General features: G+C 37.7%; 1 protein-coding gene across 14 annotated transcripts in view; it reads right to left on the bottom strand.

The window, feature by feature from the left end:
• Window positions 1-4,358: 4,358 nt before the first annotated feature.
• Window positions 4,359-17,497, bottom strand: part of LOC134843542 (gamma-aminobutyric acid receptor subunit pi-like) — a 69,465-nt gene continuing 56,326 nt past the window's right edge. For 8 of the 14 annotated variants that reach the window (XM_063859688.1, XM_063859654.1, XM_063859697.1 and 5 more), the window contains 11 exons: window positions 11,697-11,833; window positions 11,001-11,198; window positions 10,441-10,635; window positions 10,025-10,156; window positions 9,477-9,497; window positions 9,202-9,225; window positions 8,302-8,418; window positions 7,445-7,600; window positions 5,256-5,435; window positions 5,135-5,182; window positions 4,359-4,603 (listed from right to left, as the gene is read on the bottom strand). In XM_063859688.1, coding sequence (XP_063715758.1) covers window positions 4,550-4,603; window positions 5,135-5,182; window positions 5,256-5,435; window positions 7,445-7,600; window positions 8,302-8,418; window positions 9,202-9,225; window positions 9,477-9,497; window positions 10,025-10,156; window positions 10,441-10,635; window positions 11,001-11,198; window positions 11,697-11,833 — 1,262 coding nt within the window. In that variant the 3' untranslated portion in view covers window positions 4,359-4,549. Of the gene's footprint in view, window positions 4,604-5,134; window positions 5,183-5,255; window positions 5,436-7,444; window positions 7,601-8,301; window positions 8,419-9,201; window positions 9,226-9,476; window positions 9,498-10,024; window positions 10,157-10,440; window positions 10,636-11,000; window positions 11,199-11,696; window positions 11,834-12,794; window positions 13,154-13,535; window positions 13,718-17,497 lie in introns of those variants that run through there. The other 6 variants (XM_063859756.1, XM_063859740.1, XM_063859748.1 and 3 more) reach the window with 6 other exon arrangements.

The raw sequence follows: 17,497 nt of genomic DNA on the forward strand, positions 1-17,497 counted from the left end.
TGACCGCATCCTTTAAGTAACGTGAAACTCCAGGTAGTTTTTCGCAGGGGAAACAGTCTATCCTGCTCCTAAACTTTTCTAACATGCCGTCTGTTCTAATTTAGCCGTCTTCTCTCTGCACGTTTTCCGTCCAAAGCTTTTCTTAGGTCATTCGATTCAAAGTTGACGCACGAAGTTTGTTGCCGTGCTCCCTTTCGTCTTTGCGCGGCTCAATGTCTTGAGCATGTATGCGCAAATACTTGTATCATTATGGCGAAACTCTCTCAAACGCATCCTTCCCGGTGCTCCAATTTGCGGAAACAAATTCAACCACTTGCTTAGCTCTCATTTGATTCTTTAAGCCTATGCTTCCAAGTGTTCGTCCAGCTCTCTCACAATCTAGCGTCTGCTAGCTTCGTCGTAGTTTCCAGAGTTTCCGCTCCAGCGAAACCAGAGATCGCTGAAGAGTCAATGATAATCAGATCATCCACATCTACCATTGGTTTTAACTTAAGCTGCCGACACTGGTTCTTTTTAATTACGAAGTTAAGTTGCTCAACTCGGAGACTCGGAAACTCGGAAACTCAGTGAGAAGTCAATTCAGTGCAGTCACTACCGTGCTCAAATTACCTCATATCGTTTTTTTGTACCCAAAAGAATTAAGAAAATTGTTTTGTCGACTGATGTTTTCCCTGTGACCTTTCCTGCTCCCACATGCCTGGCTCGTAAGGTCCTTTTCTTCAATCACTGAAGCTTTCATGATTGCAGATCTTCGCAAAAAAGCCTCTACTACGCCGCAAGGAAACGCATCTTCTCAAAACCTCAGCTTTTTTTGAGTCGCCAATTTGTTCAATAACGGTGGTTTTTGCTTAATCGTTATCTCTCCGGTTTTTGGTCTCAAAATTTGTGAGATTCGTGTCATGAAAATATGACTACACAGATTTTGGTACTTATTTCCATCGATTTTAGCTGTTTGGTCAGCCCAATTACGATGTAACTCACTAGCTTAGCGCTTTCTAATGGTCCAAAAAACTGAAGATATCTCAAAAAACCATTTTCTGAGCAGTCAAAATATCAATGATTTGAAACTAAAAATGGAGTATAATTTGTTGATTTTGATGAAAAAGGAATAAAAGTATTAATTCATGTAATATGAAAGTAGTACAAACCATAATTGATCCCTCCGGTTCTGATCAATATTCAAATTAAGGTGCTCAATTCGGAAATTCACAGCTTAGTGAGAAATCAATTCAGTGCAGTCACTGTCGTGCTCCCTTTTCCTGATATTGTAAGGTTTTTTATTTAATCAATTTACTTTTCGGATTTATTAAAAAACAGCATTATCGTACCTAAATACTCAAACAAGACTGCTCGTATCAGGGCGAAGCCCTGAAAGTTCCGACTGACTTTTAACGTTTATGGAGCAGTAAAAACATAAACAACATAAAAAAATTAAATGAAATAAAATAAAATGAATATTTTTTCCAAAATTTGAAATTTTTCTATAAAAATCATCCCCCCACACGCCATATAAAGTACAAAAACAATAGATTTTGCTCCTTGTAACAAATCAATTATGGCAAATAAGCTTCTTTCAACCAATTTGGAACGATTTCTAAGACGGATTAAATCTCCGTTTACGCGTTAATAGCGCGAATTATATCGCGCGTTAATTGTCCCAAATTGGTCAAAATGGCAATCTTTAAACCCCCATAACTTTACAAAAAATGATCACAGGTGAAATATCTTTTCAACTTTGAGCTCAAGACAACAATACCTTTTGAATGATATGAAAAAATTTCGTCAAAAATGGCTAGTTAAAAAGTCGAAATTTGTCTGAAGAAAAAAAAAACCCACCCCGAGCACAAATATTCCGTTACTTTCGTATCGAAAGTCGGAACAATAACCGTACAGTACAGTTATAGGAGAGAAGACCGCATTTGATGCTAAAACTATGTGCGGTTTAAATGAGTTCAATAAAGAACGACAAACAAAAAAAATGGCTCGCATCTTGTCTTGATTGGCCTTGTCTACTGATTTTTTGTTTGTAATGTGTTCCTTTTTTGTTCATTTATTTTGTCTGGATACTTCTTTGTGTTTATTTAATTGTGTATTTTTTGTGGATTTTGTTCCTATGCCACCTAAAAAAAACAGGAAGGTAATTCTGCCTCTCTTCACGTTACAGGATTTTTGGTCTTTGTTAAGGCAAAATGCTAAATATGTGAATCTGGAATGTTGCGGACTACCCTCTCAGGTGCTGGTTGAGGTCCCTAACGTGAGCATCCGCCAGCGGCATTCGTTGACGAAATCGTCAATCATTATGATACGAATAACACTCATGAGCGCAAAAAAAACACATAAGTAACAATCGACCGCAAAGTTTTTAATGACGGAAAGTTAACTTGAACCCTACAACGCTTGGCCAACTTCATGAAAAAATTGTACGTGTTTTCACTGTCTCTATCACAGTCAATTTAAAGTAGTTGCTCCGTAAACTGGGGTCAACAAAAATAGGGCTGGATCTCAGTGTCCGCAAACCACGAAGTCACTCCTAACACGTTATCACTCTTATAACTAAAGTGTTTACTCAGCAGAGAAATTGTTTGATACATTTTACTAATTTCTAGCTTCTAGTATCATGAAAATGGAAACGTAGATAAAACAAAACAAGACTGCTCGAATCAGGGCGAAGCCCTGAATGTTCCGACTGCCTTTAAAATTTATGGAGCAGCAGTAACAACATTAAAAAAAATAAATTAAATAAGAGAAAACGAAATTTTTTTTTCTAAAATTTGAAATTTTTTTTGAAAATCATCCCCCCACGCGCCATATAAAGTATAAAAAGAGAAGTTTTGTTCCTTCTAACAAATCAATTATGGCAAACAAGCTTCGTTCAACCAATTTGGAACGATTTATAAGACGGATTAAATCTCCGTTTACGCGTTAATAGCGCGAATTATATCGCGCGTTAATTGTCCCAAATTGGTCAAAATGGCCAAAATGGCAATCTTTAAACCCTCATAGCTTTACGAAAAAAGATCACAGGTGAAATATCTTTTCAAATTTAAGCTCAGGACAACAATACCTTTTGAATGATATAAAAAAATTTCGTCAAAAATGGCTAGTTAAAAAGTCGAAATTTGTCTGAAGAAAAAAAAAACCCACCCCGAGCACAAATATTCCGTTACTTTTGTACCGAAAGTCGGAACAATAAAATCAGGACATAACCGGAGAGCTGAAATTTAAAAGTACACAGTGCAAGAGTTCGATCGACGATACATCTTTCTTGATTGCAGATAATCGCAAAAAAGCCTCTTCTTCACCACTTCCACTCGGAAACGCTTTTTCTCGAAACCCCAGCTTGGCAGAACATATATTGACAGAAAGCGTGTGTGTGCCTCTGCAAATTAAAGATGACTACTACCTCAAACTTACTCGAGAACTTTTCAAGGATTAAAAAGGCGATTTACAGATTAACTGAATCATCAACAATAAACTTAAGTGACTATAGTTTTCTACATATTTGACGGATCTTTCGATGATCAACCGCACTTTTTTCCTTCTTCGATCTATTGACAGATGTTTGCAATTCCATCAGTTGGGTTTTGATTACATAATGGTATTCATCATTAGGTTTTGTCTGCGAAAAACTAGAAAACTCCTTCCCCGGATTAATAACGGTTTAAAGCAGGGGCGGATTTAGGGGGGGGGGGGGGCGTTGGTTGCGGACGCCCTTCCTCAGGGATTCGACCCCCTGCCAACCTAAAGGGTCCCCCCTTTGATACTTTTTCAGAAATCCATTTTTGGCCAACCGACCCTTAAATTTTTTTAAAGGCGCCTTTGGCGCCAATATATACTAACTTGTAGGGGGAGCGCGCGCCGAAAAAACGCGATTTTTTGGTCAAAATTTTCATAAAAGTACCTAAAAATGCCTTTTTTGGACTGTTTTTTCAAAATTTTGCCTGCGGGGCAGAAAATTTGGCCAAAATAGGAACTATAAACAGGCTTAGGGAGGGCTCGAAAAATCAATTCGGTCGACCTAAAAAAAAAGGTCGACAAAAATTTCGAAAATTTTTTGAAAATCCGCCCCCCCCTCGAGAAAATCCTAGATCCGCCCCTGGTTTAAAGGCAATCCAACGCTTGATTTTTGTCAATTTCGTGTGTTGATGGAAAGTGAAAGATGAAAACTTTTCCAGAAAAGCTGAATAATGGCATTTTGTCACGTTTTGGCTAACCTAAAAATTGGTAGAAAAAGTTGGAAATCCTCTTATTGCTGGCAAAAATCCTTGATCCGGTCCTGGTTTGCCTTATTGTGCCAAAATAGCACTTTATTTTGAAATTTAAGACAAAATAAACCTAATGCTTGTTTTAAAAGGAAGTACAAAATAAATTTTAATTCGAGCAATTCAAAGAAATTTTAGCAGGTTAATTCAAGTCAATGACTAAACTATTTTAAAGTAGGTAAATTTACAGGCAGATTTAAATTGTTCATTTAGGATTAATTTTGATGATTTATTTTTCGAAAGTTTTACCTCTCTGTTTCCGTTCTGAGAAACCGGCAGCGTCCGCTTCACAGAATAGCCACTTTTTGAGCGTGTGCATTACGCTGCGCCTGAAGATCTTTCTGAAATCAGAAGAACAGGTATGTCCTTTTGCTCCAGAACAAGTAACCACATTTCCCGACAGAATGTGATGTTTTTTTGTTAATTTGAGAACTTGATTATTTTGATTGGTTGAATTGCTCATCAAAGTTGGCATGATTGGTTGAATTGCTGTTTAAAACTTTACTTGGGGCCGTTCAACTTAACATACCCTCAATTTAGGCCAGTTTACCAATCACACATCAAAGACAAACTGCTGGAACATTTTTTGGGGAAAGTTGGGGTTTTTGAGGAAACCCCGCGAGCAAAAGCTTATAAGGTGAAGTTTCTTTCCAACAAGCATTTTTTGCTTCAATGCGCTTATACAGGGGCGGATTAAAGGGCGGGGGATTCGACCCCCTTTGAAGTTCCCCTTTAAATTTGAAAATCGGCCCCCGCGAGAAAATAGTAGATCCCACCTAATCTTATCTATAATTCATAAAATATCATTAAAAACTATCAATAATTGGCAAAGTGCAGGTAACTGTCTTCCGAAAATAGCTGATCAATCTTACCAAATAGGCGTGTTCTGCTCGTAGAGTCTCTTGTTTCTTGCGGAACGTCTGCAAAAACAATACAAAGTGAATGTTTAGCAATTATGCATGAGAGAACAGTTATGCTAGTATGTACACTTACAGTCCAGTAGAAGACGAACATGTACATTGTCTGCCACAGGCCTTGGGCGATGCCGAGTCCAATTAGCAGACAGGTGTCGATTGTCTTGGCTGTATCTTCGTCGTTTTTCCAGATCGAGATGAACGCGAAGAGAGCAGTCTTGCCGGATAAGTAGCTGACCCCGGCTAATACATAGGTGTCCTAAAACAACAATAGCTGGCATTTATGTCGGGCAATTATCAACAAGGGGGAGATTCATTCACAAATTTGGTTTTGACTGAATTAGACGTCATTTCTCGAATTCGCAACTCCAGAACTTGAAAAAGCTTGATGACCTTTTGAATAATTTTTGCTCTATTGTATCAAAGGCGGATCTAGAATTTTCTCGAGGGGCGCGAATTTTCAAAAAATATATATCAAAACAGTTGTTGACCTTTTTTAGGTCGACCAAATTGATTTCCGAGCTCTTACAAGTCACTAAAACAACCCTGTTTCGGCCGAATTTTCTGCACCGCAGGCAAAATTTGGAAAAAACAGGCAACAAAAATTGGGAGAATTGAGCACTTGTCTACGGCGTCCTAATTTACCATGCTAACCATTATATTTTTGCCCTGATATAATGAAACTTATACTTCAGTCGCGCTTGTCGCGGTTAACTTTTATTCGGTCGCGCTGGTCACTGTTAATTTTTTTTGGTCGCAATCGTCTGATCATAAAACCACAACCTCGACCCGGGTACAAATGCAGACAACAAAAAAGAGTTCGGAGAAAATTTTTCATTTATTTTTTACATGTGGCGGGGCTCCAAAATGTTGAGTTTGTGAGTTTAAAGGAGCTTTTTTTTAGCAGCCTAGCCACCCAGTTCAGATTTTTTTCAATCAAAACTATTTGATGATGTTTGATTGTCGGTATCAAATACAGCAGGCTGCTACAGTTGTCTTGTTCCAAATGAATTGAAATTTGCTGGCTCCATCTGTAACACAATTAAGACATTGTATTTTGCTCTTCTATCTTGCGCAAAACTCTGCAAATTCTGCAAAATTCTGCAATTTTGTATCGTTCCGACCATTGAAAATGGGATATAGTTTTGACACCCCTGATTAATTATCATAAATTACCATATCAGAAAAAAAATTGTTCTGAACCCTGAATGTAATGTGGGGTGGGGGGGGGGGGGGGGGCTTTGTATTCGGCGTGTTTTGGTTTCTTTATCTTTTATCACACAAAATGAGGTACCCCGAATAATCATCGGCATGGGTCAAATGAAAAATCATATAAACGCCTTTTCAATGTTGTTCCAAATCTCAAGATGGAACGGAATATGTATAATATTTATAAAAATATGGATGACCTGAGCTCAAAATGGAGATTAATTCCACCTAACACAGTTTTTGATATTAATATATTGATATTGCGTTTTGGAGAAGAAAAACACTGAATTTTTTTTTCATATTTTTTGTTTTTTGTTTCTGAATTTTTTTTTTCATATACGCTTTCTCTATTCACGGTTCTTGTAATTGCAAGGATTTGTTAGTTATTTAAAGATAGCTGATCTTAGCATCTTTATGTCGTTTTTCGACATGATTTGATAATTTCATAGAATGTCAATAAACTCAATGTATTTTACTGGTAGGCTTATCAAAAACTTGAAAATTGCAGTGACTTTTTCAGACAAACTCGTTTTGAACATTTTTCAACGTTTGATGGCCAAAATAGAGCCAATAAAAACATCATGATAATTTTTTTTGAAAGCGTGAAAAAGTAGCAAGACTTGAATCATACTGAAAACTGTTACTGAATAAAACATTTTCTTCCGGCCGAAATGAATGCCTCCGGATTTTAACGATAACCGTGTATTTTGATTTATGTCGAGACCTTCAAATAGTGCTATTCATTCAACGTCTGATAGAGTGGATGAGCTTTTGGTCGTAGTATAGAAACGGTATTATCCCCCATATTCGACGTCGTTGGACCACAAATTTATTTTCTCCGAATTATACGACGCTTAAAAGCGCGATCATCAGCTTCCTGCCTTTGATTGACCTTTGTTTTAAAATTGATCAAAATAGCCAAAATAGACCATGGGAAAGCTTGAGTGTTTTTAAAGCAAGCACAAAAAGTAAACGTTCATGCTTATATATAATAGCTAAAACATCAATAGCTGAACGCCGTTATTTGTTCTACATTTAACGCAAACTGCAACTACTTACCAGTTTAGTGAGGTATGAGATGGTGGGGAGGGTGTTTGAGACTGCGATCTTGAAGGCCACCGATGTCAGCAGCAGGGTGAGGGTGCCCCCTATTCTGAACTTCACATCAATTGGGTCAATACAGAACCCGGTGAACGACAGGCCAGTGATGAAGAACTGAAACACAACTCCCAAGTCATTCTCATGACTTCAGAATTATTGGGGCAAAATTACCACTCCAATTTTTTTTTTAATTAACAACATTTTCAAAGCGGCTCAAAAAATCTATTTGTAAATTTTGAAAAGTTTCGAACGTTGACTGCGATATAAATGTATCAAAATTGTTTGAAGAGTCTTTGCGCTGTAATTAATATCGTCAAGGATCTTCAAGTTGTCGAGTTCCTGGGTGTTTGCAGGATAAAAAGTGATGTGGTAAAAATATGGAACAGGCGTTTGCCCTGTCGGATCAGAGAAAAAACTCGAAGGGGTTGAGTTTTTTCATTATGGATACATGAATTTCTCAGGGAGATTGAGTTATAGTGGTTGTGTTGTGTCTATAATTGATGCATGAGTTTCTCTACTCAAGTTTTGAAATTTTGAGGCACTTTTTGGAAAATTTTGACGAAAAAATTTGCGTTTTTTCGGCGAGCGCTTCCCCCTCAAAATTAGTAAATATGGGCGGCTCCGAATGCGCTTTTGAAAAAATGTAGTGTCTGTCAGCCAAAAATGAACATCTCAAAATAGCACAAAGAGAAGAACTTTTGGGTCAACCCCTAAATCCGCTACTGCATGAATTCATGAATAGCTTTTCGTTTCTTTTAATTTCCACCCTTTTTTTATTTTTTAAATTTTCACTTTTTTAAATGAAAACTGCTCACCATGACCAAGTATGCGTTGTAGACGAAAAACTTCATCTTTCGGGACACTTGCGCAGTGGCAGTCAATGTAGACTGCATGATTTGGCTTTGCCTCGACAAGATCACATTATGCTTCAGCTGCACACAAACAGAAACGACCAGGTCAATCAATATCAATAGAAGAAATATACAAATTACGACATCTTGTGGTTACACATAGAAATATAGGAGGAAGATTACTAGTAAAATAAGTACAAAAAGTTCTTCAATGAAACATGATCGATGCAAAAAGAACATCTAAAAGCACAATTTTTTGCAAAAAAGATCAAATTTGATATAGTGGCATGATTCTCATGGCAGCTAGCCAATTCTGCTAATGTGACTGATTATATCTTTCGCAATGCTCAAAATCACTCTATGCTGAATGCCGACCACTTACCATCATAGTTGACTAAAATGTGTACCAATTTAGTTAGTTTAAAAAAATTAACATCAGGTTTGAAAAAAGTAATTACGATTTTTCAATGGTTTTAACAACATAAGACTCCATGTGAAGTGATAGTCACTGCAAAGATTTTTTTCGGGGAAAAAATGGAATTGTTTGTTTATATGAGGGTTTGACCAACGACGAGAGCTTTTTTTGACATCTGAAGGTTAAGTCCAAAACTTCAAAACATCGTTTGTCTAGTCTTGCAAGGATTTGTTCGAGGATAATCATTAAAAGTTAACAGTATCTTCAAGGTCAAAACTTTTCGATGTCGATGAGAGGAAGAGTTATTAGACTGACACTTGGTCGAAAGGTTTGGTTTTTTGAAAAATGACGTATTGAGTTTTTATGGGTTTTTAAAATTTATATAATCATTAATTACTCAAGGTTAGTTCGCTTTTGAGAGGATAGATAGACGTTACTGTTTTACAAACCTGTCGGACTTTCTCAGAATCTATCTATGAAATACAATTATGATTCAAAAGCACATTTCATATGGAAGTTAGATTGTTATGTGAAGTCATTCTTGTATGAAAACATCAAATATTTCAACCAAAATAATACTTAAAATCAACTTTTATTAAACATGCTCTGGCTGTATTGTTATTGTTACCAATGTTTTTAAAGAAACTGAAAAAGACCATTTATCATTCACAGTTTGCGATGAGTGAATTAATTAAGTTGCTGCGATTATTGACAGGATACATACATCGCGCTCGCACGCTGAAGTCTGAAAAATTAGTAATGACTGAAGATCATTCGGTTGAATCGTGAGTTCTCATTTTTTAATAACGACCAGGTGTGGATTTAGAGGAACGGTGGGAGAGGTGATAATTTTCCAAGACAACCATATTTTTGACGACCAAGTTCAACGTTTTTTTTCTAAAGTGCCTTTGGCGCCAATGCATTCACACTGTGATGGGAAAATGCGCGCCAAAAAATGCATTGTTTTTGGTCAAACTACGACAAGATATGTCCTAAAAGGTGACATTTGCAGCATATTTACAAAAAGTTGTTTTCTGTGGCGTAGGATTTTTAGTAAGCAAGTGTATTTTTAGATTTTTAAGTCTTGTGACGAGAGCTCCGAAAACCAATTGGGACCTTAAAAACTGTCGAGAGTAAACATGGATAAATGGCTCACTACCAAAACATGGCCCACTACCTCCTCAAAATCCAAGATCCGCCCCTGGTAGATGCGTTGATTAAAATGTAAGTCTTAGAATACATTTTTTCAATGATAATTAGAAGGAAACTTACCTTGACGTGTTGATAGAGATGCCATTCTTGACTGTCCTGAAAGGTCTCGATGTCTATGATTCCCAGTTCCTCGTCCGGACACAACAGCACCTCACTTGAGGGCTTTTCAGAAATAAACGTCACCGAAATATCCTGAAAAATGTACCTAAAGTTTGCAATTAAGATAATTATATGTCAAACAAAAATTACTTCCTTACGTTAAAACGTTCTTCACTTCTCATACCATTTTCGGCTTACTGGTGATAGTCATTGTTGATGTCGGAACAAAGCTTCTCTGTCTTTATGACAATTTACATAATTCAAAAACAAAGTGATTGTTCATTTAAACTTTTAAATGAGCGAAATTCAAAAACTTTCTTTCATCATCTGCAATTATATTGTTTTCTAATACCTAGAAGTGAGAGTGGGAGAAATACCTGAACGTCATTGGGGAAATCCATGAGCTCCATGTTTTCGAAGAAGGTGCCTTTCAGACGTCTGAACAAGTAGACGGTGGGGACTCCACTGGAGACATCCAGGGACCAGACGACCTCGTCACTCTTCTTGTCCTCCAGGTTGGAGATGTAGAGTTTGGGATCCCACCTCTGCTGTGGAGGCAACTGGGCGAAGTCCTAATACAAATTCATAAAAATAGTAACATTAATAAGTATGGGCGAGTTGTTTCCAGGCATTAATGAAACGATTCACTAATTCACTTGATAAGTTTACAAAACACACCAATAAGTTTACTGCCTAAAAGAGCTTCATTGGACTTACAAGTCCGTTCACAGGTGCCTCGGAGCGGAAATTCATTTTGTAATTTTTTGATACTGGGTGAGAAATAAATTTTCAATATTTGAAATTAAATCATGTGACTACTTGGATTTCAATTTATGTTGCCTTTCGCCAAAAAAAATGAGAGAAGGAAAATTAACTACAAAAAAGACAAAAAAAAATCATGGATCTTACTTAACTAATAGAAAATATGATAACTAGCCAGTGGGGTCATGTTGGCGACACTTGGGTGAGTCCACCTCTGTCTGACTGCCACTTCAGCTATGAACTTTTGACTCTTTGTGTCAATGTCGCTTATCTTTACGAAGTCCAACTTGATGTACACTCGAGTGGGCTCCCCCTTCTGGGCCCCACCACCACCAACTCCCCCTACCTCGGTGGGAGGTTTCGTGTCTCCGACCTGTACGCATGAAGTTAGCATTTATTATGATCTATTCTCTCAATATAGCAGACACAGCTCGACTTTTTAAATCAGACAAAATAAATTTCGAGCACCCTTGAAATCACAAAATCAAGGTAAATTGTCAGAAACTTTTTGCTACGTTATAAAAGTATCAGTTGCATGAGCGTGGGCTTTTGTTTGGACCTGTTGGCTAAAAATATCGTTTTGCGCAGTTGTTGGAAAGTTGTGACCAAAAAGTTACGTTTTTGTTCAGTTCCCCATGAAACTAATATAGGTTGGCTGAAAACTTTAATGTTGTTTGGGTTCGGTGTAAAAGAGTGTTTCAAGATACTGCCAAAAGGAAGAGAGCCTTTTGGTTGATTAAAAGGTGGAAGTCCTGAAAGAGTACCACTTCTCAAAAAAAATCGTGTCCCGACTATAGAGCAATATTAGACACTTTACTAGTTGAAAAAGCTACGTGCACATTGATGTAATAAGTTGAAAAAACTATTTAACCTGTAGAATTAGGTCTCCGTTGGACCCCATATTCGACTGAGCGGGATGAGGGTGTTGACGTGTATTTGCAATGGGTACTTCTGTTCCTCCGTTGATGAAACCGTGTATTGTATCTGCGTCTGGTTTGATCGACGGCGCTGAAGAAAAAAATGACAACTAGAGGAAATGGAATCGGTAGCGAATTTCAGCGCGCCAAGTTCAAGCGCAAAAATATATATTTTGGCAATACAGTTACAGCAAACTAGGAGAAATAAAAGAAAAGTAGGTGTAGATTTTGATTATCTTTTGAATCCCCATAGTGACAACACGGGATCCATACCTGAAGGAAATCATAAAATATGGCGGAAATCAAGAGCGCCATTTAATGAGCAGAATAATTTTATGGGTCGTTTTATAGTCACCTTTGAATATTTCTGGCTAAAAATTCCAACTGCAAAATACTAGGAGTTTGATGTTGCTCAAAAACTTAACCGAAAAAAGAAGAGGCGGTTGCAGTGCAGATGGCACAGAACTTTTTGATCACGTTATAATTGCAAAGAAAAGGTTTTTGGATTTTTTCTGTCAATTTTTTTTTTCGGAATGGTAAAGTTACAGCCGATCATTGAATAGAAAATGGGCTTTTTATTGGGCTTTTTAATGAGCTATTTATGTTGTTCAACTAAAAAAAGACTAGTGGATATGAAAACAAGCATTCGGAGTGAGTAGAAAAAAACTCGCTTCAGTTTTTCTCGATACTGAGAATTTTTTTGGAACCTGAGATGGCTACTAGGGTTTTAAACTTTAAAACGATACCACACTTAACTCACTACGAGTTTTCTCACAGGTGCCAAAAGCCGGGCAGAAAATCTACCCTAAGCCATAGTTCCTTGTCGCCATAAATCATTACCTAACTTCTACTCGGACACTTGGCATATATTTGTTCTTAGTCAGACCAAACAGGCCCGGATGACCTTGAAATATTACTGTACTTCAAGCTCAAGGAACAAATGTTTCTATTTTGTCTATTTTGGCAACAATTTGTATCAAAAATGCAGTTTGATGTTGAAGTTCTGCTTAGTGCATGTTGTTGGAGAAACTTTCTAATTTTAGCATGCTTACCTGGAGCGCAGTGTTATGCTAGGAAATAATGAGACTGCAATTGAGGAAGGAAGCTCTAGGCAACCGTTTGTTATCAATTTATTATAGCGACAAAAAATTGTAGGTTGCTTTTATATTTTTATAAAGCGGAAAACAAATTGGAATCAAATGAATTTAAATGGCAAGATTTGTGCTTCAATTATCTAGAGGCCATTAAAGTCGAGAAGAAAATAAAAATTATTGAATACCGCATGAAGCTTTTGTAGTCAGAAAATGCTGAAACAATTATCATTTATTTTCCACAAGCACTTCTAGTGTCAAAGATAATAAATTGTTTTTATCCATCTCGATAAACATTCATATTGAAGATTTGAATCAAACAAAAAAAAAAACCACAAAAGTTATGATAAAACTCAGGTTTTGTCTATCTTGGATTGATTGATCAATCGAAGTGAACTTTATTTGGTAGAGATTAATAAAAAGCAACATTATAGAAATAGGTTTTTTCAGCTTAAGTCACCTTTGAGCATGGTCGCTTGGTACTACTGCCATCGCTCAAACCAATTATAATCGTTAGAAGAATTGATTGAAAAAACAATTTCCTAGATGTGGCAGAAAAATAGTAAAGAAATAAGATTTCAACAAAACGGAAAATTAAAACGGAGAATTGGATGGTTTTGAAAAATGTAGGTGAGTGCATTTTTCAATGCCATTTTTTCATTCTGTGTCATGTGTATATAAATAGTGGAATACCATACTTACATACAGTTAAACACGATCTGTCATTTTTTCAGTTTTTATGACTTCAATAGTGGCATTTTTGTTAGTAAACTGAGCCATAAAACAGAACAACAGTGGATTAAAATATCCAGTGCTCCAATTTTCTGCGGACTTAATTCTCTGTTTCTGAATAAAACTAGAAAAGCAGCGGAGAAAAGACAAAATGAATATTTTTTTAAGATGAGGCCTAAAAAACCAGGATGTATCAACGGTTCAATTTGCCCTAAATTAACAACGGAAAGCAGAGAGGAGCTGTGCATGTCGCTTGTTAATGAAGCATCAAAGCAGCCGAGTAATTAGGGGGATATTAGTGGGGTCAGACGCTTGACTGATCTTCAGGAATTTCACTTCCACATCACGCAAAGGTCCCAACCTTTGATACTGCTTATGGGCCCACGTGAACAACCCCTCCCCCCTCCATCCTAAAATAACCATATGAGCACACGAAAATAACCATAAAAATTGTGAATTTTGATCGACTGAAAAAACGCTTCTCTCCATGTGAAATATCTCCCCTCTAAAAAGGGAGGTTGTTCACTTGGTCCGCTTCAAGTCATCGATTTTCGATGAACTGACACTGGATTTTTTGTACGGGCGCAAAAGAAGGCAATCAATTTCAATTGAGAGGCGTCATGACAAATATTTTAGCCGATATTTACTCCTTTTTAATAATAAAACTTGGACGATGACAAATCTGATGATTATAGAAAAAAAGATTTGTGTGCATCTAACAAAAAATTATGTGGCACACATCCTTCCTTCAGATATTCGACCTTCCCCCTTCAACGTAGAGTGGTCAAAATTTACAAACTGCACAAAACAAAAAAAAAGAACAGAGCGAAAAGTTGGTATCTACAATTGAGGTTGGTGTGTACAAATAAGTACAAATGGGTGAACTTTATAGAACTTACTTAATCTGCACTAAACATACAAAGAAATTAAATTAAATTTACAGTACCGAATGTACACTTAAAGGTACATATAAATGAAACGATGGGGCAATGTAAAAGGCAAAAACCTATTAAAAAATATATTAAAATAGTCAACAAATGAAGTTTAATAAGTTCGTGGAAGTTTTAGTTATAAGATACCTCGAATTTGTCTAAGGGTTGTCGCAAGTGTTGGTCTATAGTCGATGACACTTCGCTCCGGAAGTCCTCTGTTCTGTGCCAATACTTTAAAGCGTCGAGAATTTCCCATTGGGAGACTTCCACGAAGTTGGCGTCATGGATATTAACTTAGCGACCCCCATTGCGGTTGAATAAGAAGATCAAGTAAGGGTTGTTTCGGCGGCCATCGTCTGTCTTTGAGGAGAGATAGTGAGGGGGTAAAAAAGTCGAAAGGTGACCAGCAGGAGAAGGCAGGGGCGTCACATAATTGATCTCAGGTCTGTGTAATTATCACGTATCGGCGCTCCTCGTAAAACTGTGGGGGTCCCACATTTTTTCTCGGTCTGGCTGATGGTCTCGTCTGAGTGACGAGAGGGGGGTCTCCTCTGGTGTGCTGTCCAGCACTATTGGTTCTGTTGCTGAACCAGATGTTGATGGTCCTGGTAGTCTGCTACGCTCTTCATATTCTGGGAGTGGGGTCTTTTGATCACCTGTAACACTCAAACAAACGTTATTGTCTGTTTCTTGGCTAATTGTAGCATCGTTGTTCGAAACATCCTCGAAGTACTCATCGATCAAGCCGTCCCAAGAATTTAAATTTAGAGAAGATGAGGAGGTCGATTTCGGTGGTGATTCCGGAATGACATTTATTTCTGTCGGTGACTGCGTGTTTCCATGTGTCGGCGTCTGGTTCCCAAAGGTCGTCCTCTTCTGAGAGTTTTCCCGGATTGTCTTCTATCAGTACACCTTGATTGTGGTTTAAAAAGGATTTTAGAAGGGCCCGGAAGTATTTTTCCTCTGATGGCTACATCCGACCAACGTAAAATTTGTCCATTTTACAAAGTAACCATGTGTCAATGATCGCCTCTCTGACGGGATTAAAAAACAGGTCTCCATTTTTTCGAGACTGCACAAAACAAAAAAAAAGAACAGAGCGAAAAGTTGGTATCTACAATTGAGGTTGGTGTGTACAAATAAGTACAAATGGGTGAACTTTATAGAACTTACTTAATCTGCACTAAACATACAAAGAAATTAAATTAAATTTACAGTACCGAATGTACACTTAAAGGTACATATAAATGAAACGATGGGGCAATGTAAAAGGCAAAAACCTATTAAAAAATATATTAAAATAGTCAACAAATGAAGTTTAATAAGTTCGTGGAAGTTTTAGTTATAAGATACCTCGAATTTGTCTAAGGGTTGTCGCAAGTGTTGGTCTATAGTCGATGACACTTCGCTCCGGAAGTCCTCTGTTCTGTGCCAATACTTTAAAGCGTCGAGAATTTCCCATTGGGAGACTTCCACGAAGTTGGCGTCATGGATATTAACTTAGCGACCCCCATTGCGGTTGAATAAGAAGATCAAGTAAGGGTTGTTTCGGCGGCCATCGTCTGTCTTTGAGGAGAGATAGTGAGGGGGTAAGAAAGTCGAAAGGTGACCAGCAGGAGAAGGCAGGGGCGTCACATAATTGATCTCAGGTCTGTGTAATTATCACGTATCGGCGCTCCTCGTAAAACTGTGGGGGTCCCACATTTTTTCTCGGTCTGGCTGATGGTCTCGTCTGAGTGACGAGAGGGGGGTCTCCTCTGGTGTGCTGTCCAGCACTATTGGTTCTGTTGCTGAACCAGATGTTGATGGTCCTGGTAGTCTGCTACGCTCTTCATATTCTGGGAGTGGGGTCTTTTGATCACCTGTAACACTCAAACAAACGTTATTGTCTGTTTCTTGGCTAATTGTAGCGTCGTTGTTCGAAACATCCTCGAAGTACTCATCGATCAAGCCGTCCCAAGAATTTAAATTTAGAGAAGATGAGGAGGTCGATTTCGGTGGTGATTCCGGAATGACATTTATTTCTGTCGGTGACTGCGTGTTTCTATGTGTCGGCGGCTGGTTCCCAAAGGTCGTCCTCTTCTGAGAGTTTTCCCGGATTGTCTTCTATCAGTACACCTTGATTGTGGTTTAAAAAGGATTTTAGAAGGGCCCGGAAGTATTTTTCCTCTGATGGCTACATCCGACCAACGTAAAATTTGTCCATTTTACAAAGTAACCATGAGTCAATGATCGCCTCTCTGACGGGATTAAAAAACAGGTCTCCATTTTTTCGATTGGTGTTTTTCTAAAAAGATTACCTCCGATGGTCACTTTCATAAGTGAAGGTCGTCTGCGTTGGGTGATAGGAATCGGTGTCGTCCGGTTTTCGGGAAAAATTTTGGCCGGCGGAATTTTAGATTCCGAGTCTGATGAAGCATCCATGTCTGCATCTTCGTAGCCGTTTTCTGCTCCATCGTGTAACTCCCAGTTCCTGGCCGACGGTCCGACATGATCAGTTTTCTTTGATCTAAACGATTATAAATAGAGATAAGTTTTTTTTAATCTGGTGTTAGCAGTGCTGTTGAAGTGTTTTTTGAACGAAAGTACATCCGATGTACAGTTGTTTGGTAATCCGTAGGTTCCAAATAATTTTTGCGATTGAAGAATTTAAAATCAACTTAGGTAATTCGTCAGACATGGCAAGGATTTTGGATTTTACAGTATATAAAAGTCTCTCGACAAGTCCATTTGATCTATGATCACCTACTGTACAATAAATAGTTTATATTTTTAACTTTTCCCAAAAAGATTTAAAATTGTGTGATAAAAGGCATGACCCGAGGTCGACTTTGATTTTTCTTGGAAAAGCCGTTAGGATGGCAAAAATTGTTCAAGAAGGCGATAACTTAATTTAGTTAGACGATGTATTGCTTACTACCTTTGCAAACGGAAATTTGGTAAAATGTTCTATGCAGTGTAGAATGTATTTTTTTGATCCCCAAAAAGCGTCCAAAGGAA

Source organism: Symsagittifera roscoffensis, chromosome 1 (genome assembly GCF_963678635.1).
Source record: "Symsagittifera roscoffensis chromosome 1, txSymRosc1.1, whole genome shotgun sequence".
In the NCBI taxonomy this organism is placed as follows: Eukaryota; Metazoa; Xenacoelomorpha; order Acoela; family Convolutidae; genus Symsagittifera; species Symsagittifera roscoffensis.